Genomic DNA, 19,602 nt, shown 5'->3' with positions numbered 1-19,602 from the left:
TTCTTCACTTGCTTGCGAGTATACTACCTGATTACTTGTACTCCCTTCGCACCCGCAGCACCGCAACAACGCAAAGAATAAGGAGTCGATAGGTAGGTCCTCCTCGTTTTACTAAATCTTCGTCTTTGCAACTCGCTGATCACGCATAGTTCCGAAGCACCTGGCAACCATGTCTTCCAACGGCAAGGACAACAAGAAGTGGGATGATTCCGCCGAGAAGGATCTTGCCATGGCTATTATTCTCAGCCAGAATGAGGGCAGGATAAAGGCGGACTGGAACAAGGTTCACGAGTCCATGAGCGACTGGGGCTATGGCTTCACCAAGGACGCCATGAAGTATGTACAACCAGTCATCCAGAGGCGATCCATGATGCTAATGACCGTGCCAAAAAGCCAACACTGGTCCAAGAGAATCTTGAGGTCCTTCAAGGAGCGACGCAGCATGCCCGCCGACGGGGACAAATCCACCCCTGTCAAGACCACCACTCCAAACACGCCTCGGAAGAGCACAGGCATGGGTTCCGCGAAGAAGACCAAGAAGATCAAGGACGAGGAGGAAGCGATGGATGACGAAACGCCTAGCAAGAAGCGCAAGCGACAAGTCAAGGTCGAAGAGCCGAAGACTGAGGACCCCGAAGCCACTGATGAAGCGGAGGAGTAAGTCTTTCCTTGTTTAGGTATGTGTCTCGTTTTAAAGTCCACATTGAGCTCAACTAAGAAGCTAAGCAGGCTCACATCGGGCACGGACGGTGCCAAGTTCAAGGAGTGGCTCAGTGGTTTCACTGCCTAGTGGTGCAAAGGAGTGGGCTCGGTTTCATAGTCGCACACTATACCCTGGCTTCGTTGGTTTGTCGTACAGTTGAGGGAAGAGTCAGGCTCAGACAGGAATAGTGAGCTTGGGATGGGGGGTGCCTCAGGCTTTGTGCATTTGCGATTTTCGGTATTGGAAGCTCGGTTGGTGCACACAGACTTGACTTCCTGAAAGTGATTACTTCGTACTCCTATTGAGCGTCTATGACCACCAGATCCGCGAGAACCGATACCGCAGAGTCGGACTTTGTGATAATTTGCACCGTCGAGTATGATTCTGCCCGCTAAATAGGTGAACAGTGTGTCCCAGATAAAGCCATTGCTATGCCGCCCTGGACCCCAAACGCCAACCCAAATCAGACGCGATACCTTATCGCGGACGGCGGTCAAGGCGGCTTCCATCACCAGATCCCTTCTTCTCAGGGGCTTTGCCCTTGTCATCGCCCTCGCCCTTACGCTTGACAGCGCCACGTAGTGACTGCCCCTGACCAGCAAAGTGTGGTTTGCTCGTGTTCTTCGCTTCCTCTTCTTTTTCTTCCTTTGTCTTCACCGGCTTGATGTCGTATCCAAAGAATAACTTGTTCGGTGCCAATCGAAGAGGGGCAGGAGCTCCGTCGCGGCGTGTTGGTGGGACGGCCGCATCAGCTGGGACCGGCGTTGCAGGCTTGGGAGTGACGGTTTTACTGCCCTTCTTGGCAAGCTTTTGTCCTTCGCCGAGAAAGTTGGTCGGAGTGCTCGTCACGGAGGGCGCGATAGCGCTGTAGTTAATGGCCTGTGCCATGGTACCTTGGCTGTGAAGCACGCCACCAGCAGGGACTCCTGGCCGTCCGCTTCGAGGCGTGCTCGTCCCACTCTGGCGCTCGGGTTCGACATAGCCCACTGGTGGTGCAAACTCGACTGATACGTCTGTCTCAATCATGCATACGCCCATCCTGTCGGTTTCGGGCTTGACGTCCAACACCGCCACGTCATACACTGTGTCGTTGTATTCAAAGTTGAAGACATCGCCTTTTGTGAGTGTCGCAAAATTTCGAAATGCTCGCTCCAGCACTGCCTTTGGGTCGCTGATATCGAGGAAGTTCGTAGATTGGGGTTGCAGCTTCACCATCTTGGCAAGCTCCAACGATGTTGTCCGTATCTGGATCATGTCACCAACGTCCATACCTAGCGTTTCCATCATCTGCCTCGGTCAGTATGGCATTCTCGTAGTGTCAGGGGCTACCCACCCATTGTGGGATGTATGCCCTGCCCTCCTCTGCGATGAACTCCAGCACGCCACCATGCGTCTGTTTCGGTCCGGCTCCGTTGATAAGCTCCATCAATAGTGGCCACTGCACATGGAGCTTGGACACTTTGTCGAGGGCTGAGGGAGGTAGGATGATCTTCGATCCGTAGTTCAATTCCGGTCGAGCGTTGCCGGGCGCCATGATGATGGGGTAGCATCGATAGTATTCATCGAACCGCTGGACGATCGGTCGGCGGCCGGCGCGCATGTTTAGAAAGTCCGCTGGGTCCATCCCAGGACCGCCTCCGAAGCTGGAGTACTATAGCTAGGTTAGAGCCGAAAGACACAACCTCCCGGAAGATACCATACCATGACTAGACAGCTACAAGTAGGGCTCAACTAACTGTCGAAATCGTTTCGCTCGCTGTTTGGTTGTGGATGGTATATCGAGACGATTAGTTGTGCTTGAAAAGGGACAAAGCTGCAGCAACTGGATTCAAGATGTGGAAGGTTGAAGCTGGTTCGGGATCGTTGACAGGTGGAAACTGAACTGAACGTCGTGACGTGGGGCGAAGCTCGGAGGCAGCTGCCTGCATGACGCACAATGGTCCCCTCGACTCCACACTGTGGCTTTTCGAGGTGTGGCGTCAAAGTTACAAACTCGGGTCGCTTTCTATTGCGACATTGTGATTCACAAGCTCTCTTCTTTTGAACCATTATGGTTTCTATGCTTCAAAGCCAGCTTGCACAGTTCGCTGGTTCATCACGATATGGCATCAAGGTTTTCGGCTGCGCGACCTAGTCGAGAGGGCGAGGTCTACGCCCGTGCACAGCACAACGATTCGAATAACGACTCGACGAATCTACAATTCGACGTGCGCAACCCGTCCAACCTAGCGCCGGAAGCTCGCGAGGATGACGCGATCCTGGAGGCCGACGTGATTGGCGGCGGCAGAGCGACAAAGCGCGGTGCGGTGAACGTGGATGGCTACGACAGCGACTCGGACAATGACACCTTCAACGATAAGGCGCAAAAGAGGAAAAAAGGCGACGTCAATATCGGCAATGCCTTTGGGAACTACGATGCGTCTGGCACAGGGCCAGAAGGACAAAGGGACACGGCAGCCAACGAGGACGACGACGACATGTTCGCACCAGACGATGACGCAGCTGCTGGTGCCGATACGGACGATGTTGGTCCAGCAGACGTTGATGCCGCTGGCATCAAGCCAAAGCACGTCAAGTTTCTCGACGCCGACAAGATCGAGGGTCAAGTGAGCTCGGCACACCTCGATCATCAAGATAGCAGCGACGACGAGGAAGATGTTGCGCTCGCCGTCCAGGAGGAGGGTATTGACGAGGAAGTTGGCGCGGGAGGATTGAAACGCAACGCGCCGAAGCTCGAAGGCTTCAATCTACAGAATGAAATGGAGGAGGGTAAATTTGATGAGCAGGGAAACTACGTTCGCAGAGCCGGTGATCCCGATGCCGTTCATGACAACTGGCTGGAGGGAACAAGCAAGAAGGCCATCCGCAAAGCTGCCGAAGCCCACCAGAAACGGGAGGCCGAGGCACGACAGCAAAGGCTGGACGAGGACAATGTCTCCGTGTCGGATCTGCTGAGAAGCCTGATATTGCAGCTCGACAAGGCAGAGACTCCATTGGAGGCTCTTGCACGCCTAGGGAAGAGTCAAAAGCCGAAGAAGAAGATACCCAGCTGGAAACTCAAGAAGATGAAGAAAGACACCATGGATGTCGATCAGGAGGCCGAGAACCCTGAGCAGGCCAAGATCAAGGAGTCGATACGTATCATCACAGACGCGTCAGACAAGCTCTTAAGTCGCGACCACGAGGAAATCTACGACCAAGAGCGTGAGATTCTTGTGCGAGAATGGAGTCGGGAAACTGGAGAAGACTGGGTCGAGCCTCGAGCGGCGGATACTGCTGAGACTGCTGCCGACCCAAACCGAAAGTGGTTGTTCAGATGGGTTGACGGGCGCGATGACGGGGCGACACAGGGCCCCTTTGACGGCAGTGCCATGAAGGCTTGGCAAGATGCTGGATATTTTGGCGAGGGCGTCGAATTTCGCGCCGATGAAGAGGGGGCATCATGGACTCGTGTTTCTCCCTTTGCCGCATGATAGAGCTGCAGTGGGGTCTAGGTTGAAGATGAGGTCTATGGGTTCTGGAAGACCCTACTCAGGGTGAGCGGGAGCAATCAGCAACACACTCAGCCTTCGCGGCAACAGAAAGGAGGTCGTGGCGCCCTTCTGGCTGGATTTTCGAGCCATACTCTCGAAACACGTACCGAGGTACATCTTGCCCATTAATCGAGTCTCCTGGGGTTCAGAACAACGTCGGCCCTTCTGAGCACTTGGAAAGCATTGGAAGCCAGAAACAGACCCAGGCCCGCCGTCGTCACTACTGTATCCCTGTCATTACTACATTATCCAGTAGACCAACAACTTCTGCTGGATGAGACATCGCCCTTGATAAACCCACCAATAGCAAAGGTAGTCGGAACAGAAGAACCAGACTTCGTACACACTCTAGCGACCGGGGTCCTGCGAGCGGTTCACACAGTACCTAGTTGAATGTACAAAGGGTGAGTGAGCATGATAATCGTAGTTGGGCGGACACGTGCTTGAACTGTGCCTGCAGGGATCGGGACCTCTTCCAAAGTCCAATGTCCGAGGGGCTGCTGACGCCAGCCACGGAAGCTTCACGGCTTACAGCCCACACCAGGTCTCCACAGACAAACTCCGGGCTCCGATGACCATGCCATAATTAAAGCACTGTGATCCAAATGCGGGCATTGGGATGCGGAAGAGCTCGCGTTCGAGTTGCTCCTCTGACCCTTCACCGGGTGAAAACGGCGACGGGACCGACTCGTGACTGCGATGATTCTTGGATTGTGACATTGCTGATCAATGATCTGGGCATGGTATATGATTAGAAATGCTCAAAGGTGAGGCACACAAGCGTATATAAGAGCAAGAAATGACCTTGAAGAGTAGATGATGAACAAGCATCACAGACATCTTCATCCCAGTGGCTCACGACGTCTCCATCACCCCCAAATCTCCAAGCTCTAGACAATGTCTTCCTCAATCAAGAATGTTCTCATCATTGGAGTAAGTCTATACTATTGACCACGTCACGTCCTACATTCTAAGCTTCCCCTGTAGGCTTCCGGCAATGTCGGCCGCGCCATCACAGATGCGTTTCTCCGGCACGGAGGCTTCAACGTCTCAGCTCTCACCCGGTCCTCGTCGTCATCTACATTCGCGCCCGAGGTCACCGTCATCCGCACCGCGTACACGCTCGCCTCCTTGATTGACGCATTCACGTCCCAGCACGCAGTTGTTTGTGCCATTGGCACGGTGGCCAACGCCAACCTGGAGAACCAGCGCCTGTTCATCCATGCTGCCGAAGCCGCTGGCGTGAAGAAGTTCATCCCTACGGAATTCACGCTCGACACCAGTGATGAACGTGTCGTAGATCTCATCAAATGCTGTATCATGAAGCGAGATACGGTCGACAAGCTAAGAGAGGTCGAGAACAGAGTGGAGTGGACGGCCGTCTCGACTGGCCCTTGGGTTGATTGGGTGAGTCTCTTATTCAACAGTCCGTTGAGGCTGCCAAGATTGTCAACGGCCTAACACGAATGGCAGATGGCCACCGCCCCCGCGGAGGAATGGCCATGGTGGGATCTCTCCAACAAGACATTTGTCAAGTTCGACGACGGCAATACGCCCTTTGATGCGTCGAGCCACGCCCAGGTGGGCAAGGCCATTGTGGCCACCCTTCTCCCCGAGAACCGCGAGGCTACCAAGAATCAGCACATTTTCATCCGCAGCTTCCGTCTCACCCAGAACCAGGTCCTCGAGATCTTTGAGAAGACGACCGGATCGCCGTGGACCGTGGTTCCCAACAGTATCGGGGACGTTGGCAAGCAAGGGCGTGCGATATATGACGAGATCACCAGAGACGGGGGGATCAGCGCTGCAGCTGTGCACCCAGAATTGGGCGGCAAGTTGCTGCTGTCCGTGGGCCTGATGATCTCGGCGGGCATTTTCGGACTCGGTAACTGGTGTCAGTTCGAGGACAAGGCCAAGTTCTGGATGAACAAGTTGGGCCTTGAGGATGAGGATCCTGTTGAGGTGCTCTCGAAAGCTATCCGGTAGAGCCCTTGTGGCATCGATTCGGGCCGAGCCTGGGAGTAACAATTGTATCATTATGAAGAGTCTCCTGTAGTCCGGAAAGGCAAACCAAAACATCAAAAACAACATAGCTGTTGGTCCAGGTGCAGAGTTGCGGGTGCAGCGGGTCTATCAACCAGGCCAGATCCAGGTCGTCCATTCAACTGATTGAGACGAATTCTGCACAAGATCTGAATCATCTGAATGTTTGGGCTGGTACTGATAAATACGGATCAGATCTTAGAAGAGCCTTGCGTAACTGAATGAACGAACTAATAGATGATAGAGAGGTCAATATAAAAAGATGAGGCTTGTGGTGATGAACGGTTACCTACCTAGTATAGGGACACTACAACAGCCGAGTTAAAAAGGGGGTGGGGCCTAGGGTAAGCAGGTATACTCGCAGTAGTTGCCCTGGTAACTCTCCACCCATCCTGTCCCCGGGCCTCTCCTGTTAACAACAAACTCTGTATTCCCCCCCCTCAGCGCCCAGCGCCCAGACTCTACCAGCTACACACAAGGGCATCATGTCAACTATGCGAACACCCGTGCCTCCATCCGGTTAGGATTATGTTGAATCATTTTGGCTCTTTTCTCCCGAGCTCTTTATCGCAGACCACCCCGACATGAATAAGTTCGGCACAGAAGCTAACCGGCCTGTTCCACGTGAGTTAGAACAAATCAGTCAGGTGTCTCATTCACACGATCGCCCATACTCATAGGGGCTCATTATCTTTCGTACCATCTACACACCCGCGTCTGACGATTCGTTCCCCCAAGCTATAGAAAACCTTTAACCACTAGCTAACGAATACGCATTTGGTGAGCTGTCACTCAAGAGGGGCAGCGATGATTCGCCCCCCACCAGCACCGAGGTGGCTTCAACGACCCCTGCGGCCGATGAGAGCCAGTGACGGTGCCGCAGCCCGTCCGTGAAGGCATGACCGAGAGCTGTCGTCAGTTTTACATGCAGCAGGAAGGCGAGTTCTGCTACGACATGGCCGTCAAGAACGGCGTGTCTCTCGAGTAAGTCGTTTCCGTGGCATGGCGAGAAGAGCCCAGAGGCCTTGTCGAAAGAGGATGCGCTAACACTTAATGATTAGTGACTTTTACGCGTGGAATCCCGCGGTCGGCGACGGCTGCGCTAATATGTGGCCAGGGTACTATTACTGCGTAGGAGTGTCGGGACCGGCGGCAACTATGGACCGACGAAGCGATGCGATACCAACCTTGTGAATGCCATAGCTATGAAGTGCAGTTGAACCAGATTTTTATACTTCCTCCGCGCAAGCCCGGCGGAAGCCTCGTTAGGCCCAACCCCCGCCCTAACCACTGGTTGCTCTCCTGACCTAGGGGAAACCACACATCATTGGCCTGGGCATGTGGTTTATAGTGCTGATGATCCAATAACCGCGACTCAGTCCCTTCTCAGGTGCGGCTGGGTCTCATGGGGGTGCAGGCACCAGTGGGTAGAGACACTTGCGCCTCTGTGTTCTTGCAAGCCCCTGGTCGTCATCTAAGCATCGCCATAGCCGTGGATAGGTGGTGCGTGGTTGTGCGTTCCGCGAGGTCTCCTCCGGTAGTGAGACTGCCTCCGCTTCAAGGCGCTTCAACGCGTGTGGCTGTATCTCCAGAACGACTGATTCCATTCTTGATGAGAGAATAAACGTGTCTATGGTATCGAGAATGTGCACAGGGTCGATTTCGAGAAGACTTCCCCATAGGCAATGATCGTGGAGACATAGGTATAGCTGGCGCATGCCAGTTTTCGAAAGGCCTCGGAGGACGGATACCAAGGCTGCACTCGATGGTCGAAATAGACTCTGATGTGACTTGTAGAGGGGTAGATCTAGGATTACCTCGAACGATGTCATTTGGGCTAGCCTCTGTGGTAGGATATAGTCGGCCAGATGCGCCAGGAGAAAGTCGCTTGATAAAAAGAACGTATTTGTGCCGTAGAGTATATGTATGCCTTCTTCGTACCTAAGCCGCACCCGTTAGTAAGACTTTGTTTGTTGCCGGTGTTAGAACGGGAAAGCATGCGCTATGAAAACTTACGCCTGACGACATGAGAGGAGCCAGTCCATAGCACCGATCCGACACTTATAAGGTTTCTCACCGAACCAAACACCGCATATTCTACCTTGACCCTTCATGCACCAATCTACGTCTAGAGGCGTATTTTGGCGCCAGAAGTCTTTAGGATAATCCTTCAGCCACGGCGCGTTTCGATGGCAGTCGCTGCTGCCCCACTCCCACACACGCGGTAGTCTGATTTGCCTCCTCGAAGATCTGTCGCCGTGCGCTTGCTGCCGCGGCGCCGCCATTGGGTGATCTAGCGTTAGGTCCATGTGCATGGTGCGGTTCCCAAAGGTCTCCATGAGAATCTCATGACGGATCTCAGCTGGTAGGCGAAAGAAAGGGCTCTGGCGCTGAGGGGCTCTGCGACAGGTCGAAGATGACGACCCCGAGGGTGTGATAGGCCGTGGGCGTGGCGACGGTAGGGGCCGCGGTGGTGAGGGCGTCCGGTTCCGCTTTCGAAGTGTGCGGCATATCCAATGCGACACCGTTTGACGGACTGCGTTGCCTGGCGGTTCATCGCGCCCTGAGCCTGCTCTCGAGCCGTTGCCAGTGCTCACGGCGATGGCGGGTGGCGGAGAAGATGAGGCAGGATCATGAGAAGATGGCTCGAGTTGACCGTGCTCGTGCTGGAGGAAATGCGCGATGACTAAGTAATTAGATCCAGAGGCAGGCCTTGTTCGAGCGATAATGGTCGTTCAAGGCAACCGACTGAAGAAGGAAGGAGGTAAAGGGGGCGGTCTGAACGGCCCTCACGTGACGTAGCACATGACCCTTGTCTCGATGTCGCGGGCCTAAGTTAGGCGTGACCGCCCCTTAATATACCTACAAGTCTACAAAGTGCTATATCCAAGGGTCTGGTCACTCTGGCGGCTAATCTTCAATGCTACCTGAATGATTGGCTGGAGGGCGAAATGCATCTTGGACGCGATTGACATGGACCCGGACAATGACATTGACGGCCACAGCAGGACGAGGCGCGTAAAGTCCCATGTTTAGGCCAACAAGACCGAGAGAACACAACGGCAATCACTTCTCGGGAGGCCGAAAGCGAGCAGTCGAGACTTTTCCATGTAGTGTTGGATTGCCTCACCTCTCAGCCTTCAAGTTTGTGCACTTTCGTCTTCGTCAAATGCTGCACCCAATGGCAGAGCCTCCTCCGTCTGCACAGGGCGTCCCCGTGACGAGATGCTCGTTCAGCCCGCTCGAAAGAAGCGGCAGCCGCCGTCGCCAAAAATGAGTGCTCTCTTCCTGTTCGAGCGCCCGACGTCAGCTCCCTCTCTTCACACCCCATACCCATGATCATCACTCTTCGTGTTCTGACGAGTTACGACCGTGGCGATTCGATCCGAAATTCCATCATGGGTCGCGAAAAAATGCAAAAGTCCCGGGATGAGTACGCTGTGGCGGTGATCTTCGCCATGGGGCTCGAGTTGGGAGCCTTCAGGCCCATGCTTGAGAGGGAGCACCGAACCCCCAAGCGACAGAGGGGGGACCCCAACTCGTATGTAGCAGGCGAGATCAACGGTCACAACATCATACTTGCGTTTCTTCCGGGCACACAGGGCACGGTTGCCGCTGCACGAGTATCTTCGAATTTGTCCCGCACCTTTAAACATATACGGCTTCAACTCCTCGTCGGCGTGGGAGGACGCGTCGCCGGCGAGGACGAAGCTACGCTGCAGCGGCGTGACATGCGCCTGGGCGATGTTGTCGTCGCGATGCCGGCCAACGGACATCACGGTCTTGTGCAGTACGACCTAGGCCGCGATCTCGATGGCGGATTCCAGCTCAAGGGATTCCTGGCACCGTCTCCCGAATTCGTGCGCAGCGCTATCATCGGATTGCAGACCGACCGCGAGATGTTAACCCGAATATCGGAGCACATACGCGCTGTGCTTGATGGAGACGACGAAGACGGGAGAGAATATGGCAGACCTCCCGCCTCGACCGACGTTCTCCTCCTACCAAATGTACCGCATGTCTCCCATGGATGCGATTGCAGGAACCTCATGTCACGATATGCGGTTCGACGTGCGCCCCGTGCCAAGCCAGACATACCAAAGATCCACTACGGGCTGATCGCCTCGGGCAATAGTGTTATTATGAGCAACGGGAGCCGGCGACGAATTCTGAATCAGCTCAATAACTACGGGGATGTACTTTGCTTCGAAATGGAGGGGGCAGGACTCGCCACCGAATCCTCGTGTCTCGTCATACGCGGCATCTCCGACTACGCAGACCCTCACAAGCAAAAGGGCTGGCAATGCTATGCAGCCCTGGCAGCAGCCGCATTTGCTAAAGAGCTGCTGCTTACTATTCAGCCGTTCAATGATGATGATCATAGTGACGAGGGGGAGGCAAACTCCAGCGACACCGACAATAGCGAGTCGAGAGACGAATGCGCAACTCTAACGCGAGGCGTGTACCGCCCGAGACAGAAAGTACGCGAGCGATTGTTTGCAACCAAGTACAGAGTGTGATCATGCCCTCTACTCTCTGAATCCGACCCATTTGTCTTGTTTTTGGGTTATCTTCGCTATTGCCTAACCTATGAGGGGAAATCTCCTAGGCACGGGAGGGGATGGTGCAAGTAAATAGTCCTTAAAAAGGGGAGAAACCGAGGGACGGTCTAGCCTACAAATCGCCCTAGAGACAAGTTAGTATTTGACCTTGCCCCTGTCCCGTGTTGCTGCCACCACGCAACATCACATCCCGATTTGATGTCGACAGCACACAACGGGGCTGAGTTATCAGATTCATTATGAAAGAAAAGATTAGGATCGCTCAGCGTCTTGCTTCCTCCGAATATAACCTTCCGGACATCATTGGAGCACTGCGGGGGGAAAAGCTGCCAGAGCACTTCGGCTATCCCCAAGCAAGCTAAGCACCGTCCATGGTATCCTTCACTTCGCTCCCTTTGCAGAGGCCGATGCTACAATTCTCCGCGGCATACCCGAGCACCCTGAATTTTCAAAGGCCCTCAACGCCCGCGCGATCATAAGCGATCTCATCCCGGACATAGACCTCGCAAAGCAGCCGCAGGAACTACCATACTGTGTCTAATACCCCGACGTCGCTAAGGAAGATACGTATCGGCGACTCGTTAAAAGATACCCTTAGATGAGGTACCAGGTGGCTAGTGCGTGCGCCGTGGCTGGATACATAGGCCTTGTATCTCGATTTGGAGCATGTTCTCCCCGAGTTGCCGTTGCGGAGGAAGCTCGCGATGGGGGCAGCGACGCCATTTTCAACCACATCATGTCGCAGCCCGCGCTATACAAAGTCATGGACGACTATCACCGGGCGATTATTCCGAAACCCGGCAAGTTGCCGTTCTGAATGGCGACACATGCGTATTGTCGATTATAGAGCGTCAGAAGCAGGAGTTTACAAAGCCAGAAGGACCAGATGGTCTATTTTTCGAGATATGTCCTTACCTCGGCTTGGATGAAATGATATATGATATCGCAGAGAAACAAGGAATCTCTGAATTAGTCCCCCACGACGACTACAGGCCCTCGTCATTATTATCTACCGATCCGATGCTCAACCTTCTCACGTCCCTTTTACCTGTCTATCTCCCGGCCAAAGACAAAGATCAACTCATTCTCACGGCTGCCTACTATGGCGACATTGATCGTTACACCCGTCTTTGGCGGCCGAAACCGGCGAGAGCGGAGCTCTGCTGCGTTATAAGGGGCATCTATCACCACCCCCTGTTTGCTTTATGGTGGTCGCGCCAGCCGAACATCCTTGAAGACCCACGCTTTTACCGGCGAGACAGATTCCATATCCAAAAGGCCATTGGGGCACGGCACATTATGAACAATAACATCTCCCGCTTGCTCGCCCACAAAGACGACAAGGAAAGTCTGCTGTACCTCATCTGGTACCCTGATCTCGCTGCAGCCACCACATACTAGGCACTAGCTCATCATGTCCCTGGAATGCGAGAAGCCTGCCTTTGCGCCGCCATCTTTGCCGACTACAGGGAACTCTTTGACGAGCTTCTAGTCTTGCCTGGCGTAGTCCCCAATTATTTCCTCCTGGAAGAAGCAGAGAAGAGCAGCAGTCAGCACTACGGTCGCGCGCGGAGGACTTGGGTGTGGACCCGGCTGATCGGTCGCAAGTCTATATTGAATCAAGCTATAGGCTACTTTCGGTGAAGGATCGCATTCTCTTGGAAAGGAGCTCGTCTCTCGCAACGTATCCGAGTGTGCCCCGTGTCTGGGGAGACATGTGGCACAACGGGACCCCGTACGACGGGGTAGGAGCGGACGCAGACATGCTGGTGTTATGTCTCATGGCTCCGGAGGCGTGGAGGCCACACCAAGAGAGATTCTCATGTATCGATTTGAACTATGAAGAGTGGCCACTGAAATGGTAGACTGATGGCACCTGCGGATGGCATCCCGGCAACTCATAACTCCACATGAGACTCGCTGAGCATGTCGTACTGCGATACGTACTCTCCCGGGCGAGAGGCGAAGCAGTCTTCGCAATACGACCAATCGAGCTGCATCCGCATCCAAAAGGCCGCGCCTCTCGCCGCAGCAAATGTTGGATCATCCGCAATGAGAAGCTCCATCGGCCGTATATCAGTGCCTTCAGGTTCTCCTTGTGACCGCGCATCGGCCACGCGAAGTCTTGCAACGCTCTCTGTGACCTCTTGCAGGACAGTCCTGAATTCCGGCGTATCGGAAGCCTCCCCAGCAACGAGTGCGAGAAATGGAACACGGGGGTGCGGGGAGTGACGCCCCAAGTATTTGGTGACACGTTCCACAAGATGGTCATGAATCGAGGTCCAGAAGTCTTCCCGGCGCTCGGGCCCCATGTGCATCAGCTTGTCGAGCCCGTACCTCGAATCAATTGTACCAAAATCGTTACTCCATGAGTCGAGGAAGAAGCACCGCGTTACCTGGAACGAGGTATGCAAGGACTGGTTGGTGAAGCTGTTTGCCATATCAGTATAGATAGCAAATGCTTTTACCATATGTGTACGTACCTGATCAGAAAGTTGATCGGCTGCGGCTCACCAGCATCAGATCCGAAATGGTCAGCGCACCAAATTGCTGGACATAGTTTGCGCTTGTGCGCAGCAAGCAGGCTGTTTATCTCGCCCATGTATAACGTATCATTGTCCTCCAAAGCCACAGGCGTGATGCCCGCCAACAAAAGCGCGGTATTTACAATACCAAGGCTCGGTACCTCGTGTTGCCATGACGCTCTCCATGGCGCGGTGACAGCGGCGGAATCGATAGCATGGCCGAGCGCAACCTCTGACGCGGCTTTCAAGGCGACCTTCATTCTGACCAGGACGGCCGCATCCTTGCTGGGCGGTAGGCCAATGCTTCGCATGAAGAGCGTCCACAGATCCTGGAGGAGCTGAGGGCGACTGGGACGCTGGTTCACGTAGCCATCGGGCAGGAATGACGGGGGCTGGTTGTTCATTCGCGCCATGAACGCAATGTAGTCTTCGCTGCCAGGGATCTTTGGCAAACTGACAACCGTCCCGTTGCTGAAGTGAGCGACGGATGTTCTAGAACGGGTTTCTACTGATTAACGTCTTCTCACGACTCGGCGTCCGCAGGCGAGGAAGCGGAAAAGAGATTGACGGACTTACGCATAAGACTGGCCTAGATCGAATCCGACTGCGACACGGCCGGCATCTGCCACGCGTCGTGCAGCATCGTCGTAGTTCTCGGGAATGATCCTCCAGAGCGCGAAAGGGAACGCTAGCAGACCAAGGACGCGGAGCAAGATGCGCACTCTAGGAGATGGCATTGTCGCAAAAGCTTGACAGTGATGATATGCGCTCGTGAGCCAGGCCCGTTGTGGGATGTTGTGTCTTGGATGCTGAATCGTATAAGTACCGGTGGGTGGCGCCTGTGGAGGTTGGTGTCGGAAGAAGCCGAGAACTGAACGGATCTGGCCTCTGGAACATGGGTATTCCTGGCCAGGCTTAACCGTATTTGGTGGACACGTGGCTTTTAGGTGATCCTCCACAGGGGTGCCGTCACGGTTTAAGCATTACCTTAGTTGACTCCACCGTACCGCATAAGGTACTTAAGATCCGTCGACCTTGCCTCCATAACTACTTATTGGCCAAGACCGACTGCTCTGTCTGTCTGATAGTCATGAATCTTGACTATCATCCCTAACCAACTCCATACCCTCGAATAGATCAATCCAGTCTTCCAATCTTTCCTAAATAAACCATTCTAAATCCCACTGCCGACTAGAGACCGAATCTTGGTCACTATTCCACAGATAGATATCTGCTTTAACGTCTACCCCCGATACTAAAACTATAATAGTTTCGACTTGGTACGTCTCGCCTTCGAAATCGTCGAGCTTTTTGCGCTAGGAAAGCGTCTGTGGCTGTAGGAGATATCCAGTTACATATGAACCTTGCTTTTTGATCGCAGCTGGGTAGTCACAGCCGTGTACTGAGTAGCGGGCGACATTTAACGCCTTAGCTGGAGAGATGAGGACCGTGATTTGGTCGACATGAGCGGCGCTACCTGTCAAAGCCCAGGCGAGAAGGGGTTTGGCGCATAACGTCCCATAAATAAAGACCGGTCTTGGAACTGTCGCGGGGCAGCTAGTCTTTCGTGATTGTAGTGTTGTTGTCATCTTCGAGAGGCAACTGGGTCTGATCACCACACTACCAAGACTGGATTGACCAGATTTGAAATAGGAATAACTCTTCCATGGCTGAGCCGTCAATGAGATTGAGACCCTGGTCTCAGTACTAGCGGGGCAACTTCAGCCAATAAAAAGACGTATTAGCCAGTTAAGGTTTCTGCACGTGATCTATCTCCACCCACCCACTTCGCAACCTAAATTTTAATCTCCGGTTTGAATTTCTTGGCGATTTTGCTACAAAAAGAGCAAAAAACATACAGCAGCCGGTATTCGCTGGTCGTCACCGACCCAACTACTAATCAGCCCCTCAGCGGCTTGACTATGGGAGAGCGGACGGGATCCCGTATTTTCCACTGGGTATGGTCGTATGTGATTGTGTTGGCTTCAATGGTACCTCATGAAGACCAGACCAAATGACTCAGCTCTTCGTGGGCTATGTACAGTCCCGCAACCCCTATCCATCGTCTACCCTACATGTAGCACTAGCGCGAAACGCCTTGCTTTGGAGTGTCAGTGGGATACAAATCCTCCTAGCATATTACAAAGGATTCTGTAAAGACGATTTGAGCCGCGAAGGTTCTTCCAATTCAAAGGTTAGTATTGTCGCTGTTACAGCGTCTTATGCGGGGTAGAACAACTATCTTATTCGCTCTCCTGTGACCCCCTTTATGTACGAAAGCAAACCCCCTTATCCTCAACCCAAAAAGAGACTATTACCAGCCCCATCACGTACCCCAAAGACCAAGAAACCCCTTCCCACCTGTTGCTATAGCAGTCTGACCCTGCTCTTCGTGCGTCAGCCTATAGTTACCAAACTTCCGATGAAGCCAGCCTCGACCCGTCCAGTGCGCCCCCTCTGAGTCGACGAATTCGGCATCGTCACTCGGTCGCAGGAAATAAATGATAGAGTAACGCGGCCCGGACGTCCAGCGCTCGTGACACGGCGCCACACGGTGCAAACACGGTTGCAGGCGAAACTTGGACAAGAAACGCAGCGAGTCACCGACGTTGACAACATGAAGGAACAAGGCTCCGAACCTTGACTTTGGAACACGCCGTAGGGATTGGAAGTACCAAAATGCAGGCGGTAAGCATATATCTGCTTTTGAAAGAACTGGCCTTCTGGCCGTAACCCCACGCATAGCTTCAGTTCTTGACCACTCGTTGGATGACCTCGTTGAGATTCTCCTCGGGCAGCCCAAGCAGCTGATTGTCCAATACTCCATCCTTCTCAAAGTTGGAGCCTCTGTCCGCATCCTCCGCATACATGAGCATCAGGCAAAGCAGCTTCAGCCCCTCCGAGTGATCCTGATCGCCCATGTCTGCAGCCTTTTTCAGTGCTTTGGCCGAGGTCATTTGCTTGACCTCCCACTTGGACGTGGTAGCCTCCTCCAGAGCGGCAAGTACCTGTCGCTGTGAGACGGTGAATGAAGCTACAAATACGGCCCTATTCTTGGTCTCGTCAGGCTTGTGCAGCACCTTGACGATGACAGGGGCGGCGGTCTCAATATTGGTGGTGGACCACGGCTTGTTTCCTGAGTCGTAGATGACGACGCTCTTCTTCTTCAGGTCGTAATCGAGCCAGGCCAAAGTGCCATTGAAGCTATCCGTACTTGGACTCAATGCGTACATGTTGGACTCGCTGATATGCGGCTTACCTCTACGGTAGTACAGATGGATGCCTAATCACATGCAGGAGGCTCGAGGACGAGGTGCTGACTGCTGATTCCTGACACCCTCACGGATCATTTTCGTACATGGATGGAATTATCCCCTGCGAGATAGCTCGCTTTGTGCGCAAGGAGCTTGAGGGCAAGGAGCGGCTAAGTTGTCCTCCTTGACCGTGCCATTGGATGCCATCGCTTAAAACATGCGTCCCATGCCCAGGGACTTACTTGCTTCTAAATCATAACTCGGTCTTCTCAAACTCCTACCGACATTCTCATAGCGTCCCCAGTGCCCCAAGCCCCCAACTGAACGGAAAGACATCTGGGCGGATCTCCGCAACGCTGCGGACGGAACAGAAGAGGCACGGGCGTGTGATGCGCCTGGGACCCGATGCCGTTTGTATCTACGAGGCCGAGGCGTTGTGGCACATGAATGCAGCCCGCTCGACGTACACGCGTGGCCCTTGGTACTCGGCCCTCCGCTTCGACCCCCGCGGCGACTCTGTCTTCTCCGAATGCGACACGGCCAAGCATGACCGGCGAAGGGCCAAGTTAGCCGTCGGCTACGCAGGCAAGGGCTTGCTCGACCTGGAGAACAAGATCGACGCGGGCCTCGCCGATCTCGTGCAGCATCTACGCGCCCGCGTCGTCCGTGGCGAGGCGACGATGAACATTGGTGGCCGCCTTTTGCAGTTCTTCCAGGTCGACTTGATTTCCACGTGCGGCTTCGGCAAGGCATGGGGTGACCTGGCTGACGAGACGGACCACTTCAACTATCTCAAAGAGGGAGACGCATCGTTGGCCTTCTTGCATACCGTCTCCTTGTCTCCCGTTACGAGGATCATCTTTAGCTCGCCCTTCTTTCTGAAGCTTTTCGGCCGTACGTGCACTTTTGAGCTATGCTACCACTTCTGTCAGATCGCTGATTCTGAATATTGCAGCCAAGAGAACGGACAATGATGGCTTCGGTAAATCACTAGGGTGAGTTCTAATCACTTTCTTTCCAGGCCCTGCATTCTTCCTTGCCGAAAGAAAACTGATTAGTCTTCCAACTAGATTCATAGAGGCAGTCGCGTCAGAACGGTTCCGAGAAAAGGAAGAGAGCAAAGGCCAAGCAGACGACATCCTGGTTCGTATATGCACACAAAGTTGCTACCCTTCTACAACCGGATCTAGACTGACAACATGATTAGGGCAGTTGGATCAAGCAGGGCCTATCGTCTGAGGAATGCCAGCTTGATCTGGCCGCGCAAATGGCCGCTGGGACCGAGACGTCCATCACGATTGTTCGAGGCATCCTGCTCCTCCTCGTGACGTCGCCCACCATCTACATGAAGGCAAAGCAGGAGATCGCGACGGCGGTCCGTGACGGGCACGTCTCGAGTCCCGTCACAAACGCCGAAGCTACAAAGCTTCCGTACATGCAAGCCTTGCTCTGGGAGGGAACTCGCATGATGCCTCCACTCACCCTCGGCTTCCCCAAGCGGGTGCCAGCGGGCGGCGATACCGTCTGCGACACGTTTCTCCCCGCCGGCACCGACGTCTATCAGAACTTTGGGGCCATGCTTCGGAATCCCGACGTCTTCGGCGACGACGTGGATGTCTTCCGCCCCGAACGTTTCCTCGCGCTTGGCGACCCTGACGCCGTGGCGCGCATGCGCAAGACCGTCGACCTGTGCTTTGGTCATGGTCGCTTCAGCTGTCTAGGCAAGACGCTTGCTCAGATGGAGTTGAATAAAATCTTCGTCCAGGTAGGCTGTGGCTCATTACAGATAGGAACGCGCAACTCACTGCTAACCGTTTGTAGCTTCTGCGAAATTTTGATTTCCAACTCGCTGATCCTGAGAAACCTTGGACAAAGGCAAGCTATTCGACCTTCATGATCAATGACTTTTATATGCGAGTCATGGAGGCGAGACTGGAGTAGAGTAGTTTAGTATGAGATATACACTTCCTTATTAGGATCATCCCCGTCTCTTGGGGACGTATATCCGTCAATCAAGTTCTTTCAAGCACATGCCGTCCCTCCCATGGCCTTCTATCGGACACCCTAGTTAGATCGGCCAAGAAGCAGAGTCCGCATAAGTGAAACACAACACACTCTCTGCAACAGTGATACGAGCCAGCAATCGTGAGCGTGCAGCCATGGCACCACCTATAGCCCGGTTGGAAGTCGACCTTGGTCACGTCAACGCCATCTTCTTCGGCGCCGCCATCGGCAGCGGGGCATCCGTGGCTTTTAAGGACATCTACCATCTCAGCCGAACCAGCCTTCCTAGCCCAGTAGGTCAGGGGCCGGCCGAGCCGGTTGTGGTTCTCCACGGACATGCCGTGCTCTATGAGGAGGCGAGCCACACTGACGTGGCCGTTTGCCACAGCAGCGAATAGAGTCGTGGAGCGACACCAATCCTCAAGAGACGGGTCGACTGTCTTGTCACCCAGGAGAAACTGGACCAGCTCGGCCCGGCCGCAACGAGCCGCGTGGAAGATGAGAGACTTGCCGTAGAAGTCAACCACGTCGCCTAGTCGGAGCATACCTATCTCAAAGATACCTAGTCATCTCCGTGTGTCCCTTCTCACAACTCAAAGACCTCAGTCGATCCGCGATGCTGCATCACCTGATCGTGAGATCCCATGGCAACAGCAAAATCCAGCACCTGTGTGTGACCTTCGCCTATCGTCGCATGCACGGGTGCCCAGGCATCCTGCCTCTTGGTATGGAATAGGCTCGCACCCTTCTCCACCAAAGGATCGACAACGTCCAAGTCTCCAGTAGTAGCGGCGAGAAACAAAGGGGTGCCTAAGACGGTCTCGGCCTCGACATTCGCACATTTTTCTACCAAATATTTCAAGACATCTGAGCAACCACGGGCCGCGGCTTTTTGTAAGGGGGTTCTCCCAGCGTCATCCTCGGCTTCAAGGTTGGCACCCTTCTTAACCAAGTGTCTGACCATGGCGAGCCGATCAA

At 54.0% G+C, this 19,602-nt stretch overlaps 12 protein-coding genes across 12 annotated transcripts; 7 read left to right on the top strand and 5 right to left on the bottom strand.

Moving 5' to 3' along the window:
* Positions 1 to 169: 169 nt before the first annotated feature.
* On the top strand, positions 170 to 790 carry F5Z01DRAFT_670714 (uncharacterized protein; the record flags this gene model as incomplete). Its single annotated transcript, XM_046264597.1, has 3 exons — positions 170 to 336; positions 394 to 657; positions 730 to 790. The coding sequence occupies 3 exons, from the start codon at positions 170 to 172 to the stop codon at positions 788 to 790; spliced, it is 492 nt and encodes a 163-aa protein (XP_046121986.1).
* A 130-nt stretch (positions 791 to 920) lies between these two features.
* Positions 921 to 2,661, bottom strand: F5Z01DRAFT_316015 (ubiquitin fusion degradation protein UFD1-domain-containing protein). Its single transcript, XM_046258991.1, has 3 exons — positions 2,405 to 2,661; positions 2,037 to 2,354; positions 921 to 1,990 (listed from the first exon to the last, which is right to left on the bottom strand). Exons 1-3 carry the CDS (start codon positions 2,405 to 2,407, stop codon positions 1,181 to 1,183), a joined length of 1,131 nt encoding a protein of 376 aa, XP_046121985.1. The 5' UTR covers positions 2,408 to 2,661; the 3' UTR covers positions 921 to 1,180.
* Position 2,662: 1 nt separating this feature from the next.
* F5Z01DRAFT_316028 (Lin1 family protein) lies at positions 2,663 to 4,630 on the top strand. Its single transcript, XM_046258992.1, has one exon. The coding sequence runs from the start codon at positions 2,806 to 2,808 to the stop codon at positions 4,174 to 4,176; it is 1,371 nt and encodes a 456-aa protein (XP_046121984.1). The 5' UTR covers positions 2,663 to 2,805; the 3' UTR covers positions 4,177 to 4,630.
* Positions 4,631 to 5,133: 503 nt separating this feature from the next.
* Positions 5,134 to 6,711, top strand: F5Z01DRAFT_692993 (uncharacterized protein; the record flags this gene model as incomplete). Its single annotated transcript, XM_046266202.1, has 3 exons — positions 5,134 to 5,169; positions 5,224 to 5,643; positions 5,710 to 6,711. The coding sequence occupies 3 exons, from the start codon at positions 5,134 to 5,136 to the stop codon at positions 6,220 to 6,222; spliced, it is 969 nt and encodes a 322-aa protein (XP_046121983.1). The 3' UTR covers positions 6,223 to 6,711.
* A 1-nt stretch (position 6,712) lies between these two features.
* On the top strand, positions 6,713 to 7,578 carry F5Z01DRAFT_316007 (uncharacterized protein). Its single transcript, XM_046258990.1, has 3 exons — positions 6,713 to 6,903; positions 7,018 to 7,263; positions 7,341 to 7,578. Exons 2-3 carry the CDS (start codon positions 7,178 to 7,180, stop codon positions 7,471 to 7,473), a joined length of 219 nt encoding a protein of 72 aa, XP_046121982.1. The 5' UTR covers positions 6,713 to 6,903; positions 7,018 to 7,177; the 3' UTR covers positions 7,474 to 7,578.
* F5Z01DRAFT_315994 (uncharacterized protein) lies at positions 7,339 to 8,795 on the bottom strand. Its single transcript, XM_046258989.1, has 2 exons — positions 8,296 to 8,795; positions 7,339 to 8,220 (listed from the first exon to the last, which is right to left on the bottom strand). Exons 1-2 carry the CDS (start codon positions 8,616 to 8,618, stop codon positions 7,683 to 7,685), a joined length of 861 nt encoding a protein of 286 aa, XP_046121981.1. The 5' UTR covers positions 8,619 to 8,795; the 3' UTR covers positions 7,339 to 7,682.
* An 897-nt stretch (positions 8,796 to 9,692) lies between these two features.
* On the top strand, positions 9,693 to 10,799 carry F5Z01DRAFT_679341 (nucleoside phosphorylase domain-containing protein; the record flags this gene model as incomplete). Its single annotated transcript, XM_046265514.1, has 2 exons — positions 9,693 to 10,642; positions 10,664 to 10,799. The coding sequence occupies 2 exons, from the start codon at positions 9,693 to 9,695 to the stop codon at positions 10,797 to 10,799; spliced, it is 1,086 nt and encodes a 361-aa protein (XP_046121980.1).
* A 281-nt stretch (positions 10,800 to 11,080) lies between these two features.
* F5Z01DRAFT_692989 (uncharacterized protein) lies at positions 11,081 to 12,711 on the top strand (the record flags this gene model as incomplete). Its single annotated transcript, XM_046266201.1, has 8 exons — positions 11,081 to 11,108; positions 11,168 to 11,215; positions 11,243 to 11,376; positions 11,440 to 11,458; positions 11,486 to 11,601; positions 11,691 to 12,189; positions 12,250 to 12,402; positions 12,450 to 12,711. 8 exons carry the CDS (start codon positions 11,081 to 11,083, stop codon positions 12,704 to 12,706), a joined length of 1,254 nt encoding a protein of 417 aa, XP_046121979.1. The 3' UTR covers positions 12,707 to 12,711.
* Positions 12,476 to 14,456, bottom strand: F5Z01DRAFT_644985 (uncharacterized protein). Its single transcript, XM_046262812.1, has 3 exons — positions 13,943 to 14,456; positions 13,325 to 13,858; positions 12,476 to 13,271 (listed from the first exon to the last, which is right to left on the bottom strand). Exons 1-3 carry the CDS (start codon positions 14,101 to 14,103, stop codon positions 12,740 to 12,742), a joined length of 1,227 nt encoding a protein of 408 aa, XP_046121978.1. The 5' UTR covers positions 14,104 to 14,456; the 3' UTR covers positions 12,476 to 12,739.
* F5Z01DRAFT_644984 (uncharacterized protein) lies at positions 14,446 to 15,009 on the bottom strand. The gene has a single exon (XM_046262811.1). It carries the CDS (start codon positions 14,953 to 14,955, stop codon positions 14,683 to 14,685), a length of 273 nt encoding a protein of 90 aa, XP_046121977.1. The 5' UTR covers positions 14,956 to 15,009; the 3' UTR covers positions 14,446 to 14,682.
* Positions 15,010 to 15,686: 677 nt separating this feature from the next.
* F5Z01DRAFT_644983 (uncharacterized protein) lies at positions 15,687 to 16,364 on the bottom strand (the record flags this gene model as incomplete). Its single annotated transcript, XM_046262810.1, has 1 exon — positions 15,687 to 16,364. A coding segment is annotated over exon 1 (486 nt), but the record flags the coding sequence as incomplete, so codon positions are not given.
* Positions 16,365 to 16,412: 48 nt separating this feature from the next.
* Positions 16,413 to 18,561, top strand: F5Z01DRAFT_692977 (cytochrome P450; the record flags this gene model as incomplete). The annotated part of the gene is made up of 5 exons (XM_046266200.1): positions 16,413 to 17,514; positions 17,576 to 17,615; positions 17,691 to 17,763; positions 17,828 to 18,385; positions 18,442 to 18,561. Exons 1-5 carry the CDS (start codon positions 16,821 to 16,823, stop codon positions 18,559 to 18,561), a joined length of 1,485 nt encoding a protein of 494 aa, XP_046121975.1. The 5' UTR covers positions 16,413 to 16,820.
* Positions 18,562 to 19,602: the final 1,041 nt, after the last annotated feature.

This window comes from Emericellopsis atlantica (assembly GCF_019669845.1).
Source record: "Emericellopsis atlantica unplaced genomic scaffold F5Z01scaffold_3, whole genome shotgun sequence".
Taxonomy (NCBI): Eukaryota; Fungi; Ascomycota; class Sordariomycetes; order Hypocreales; family Bionectriaceae; genus Emericellopsis; species Emericellopsis atlantica.
This window is presented reverse-complemented; position numbering and strand designations above follow the sequence as displayed.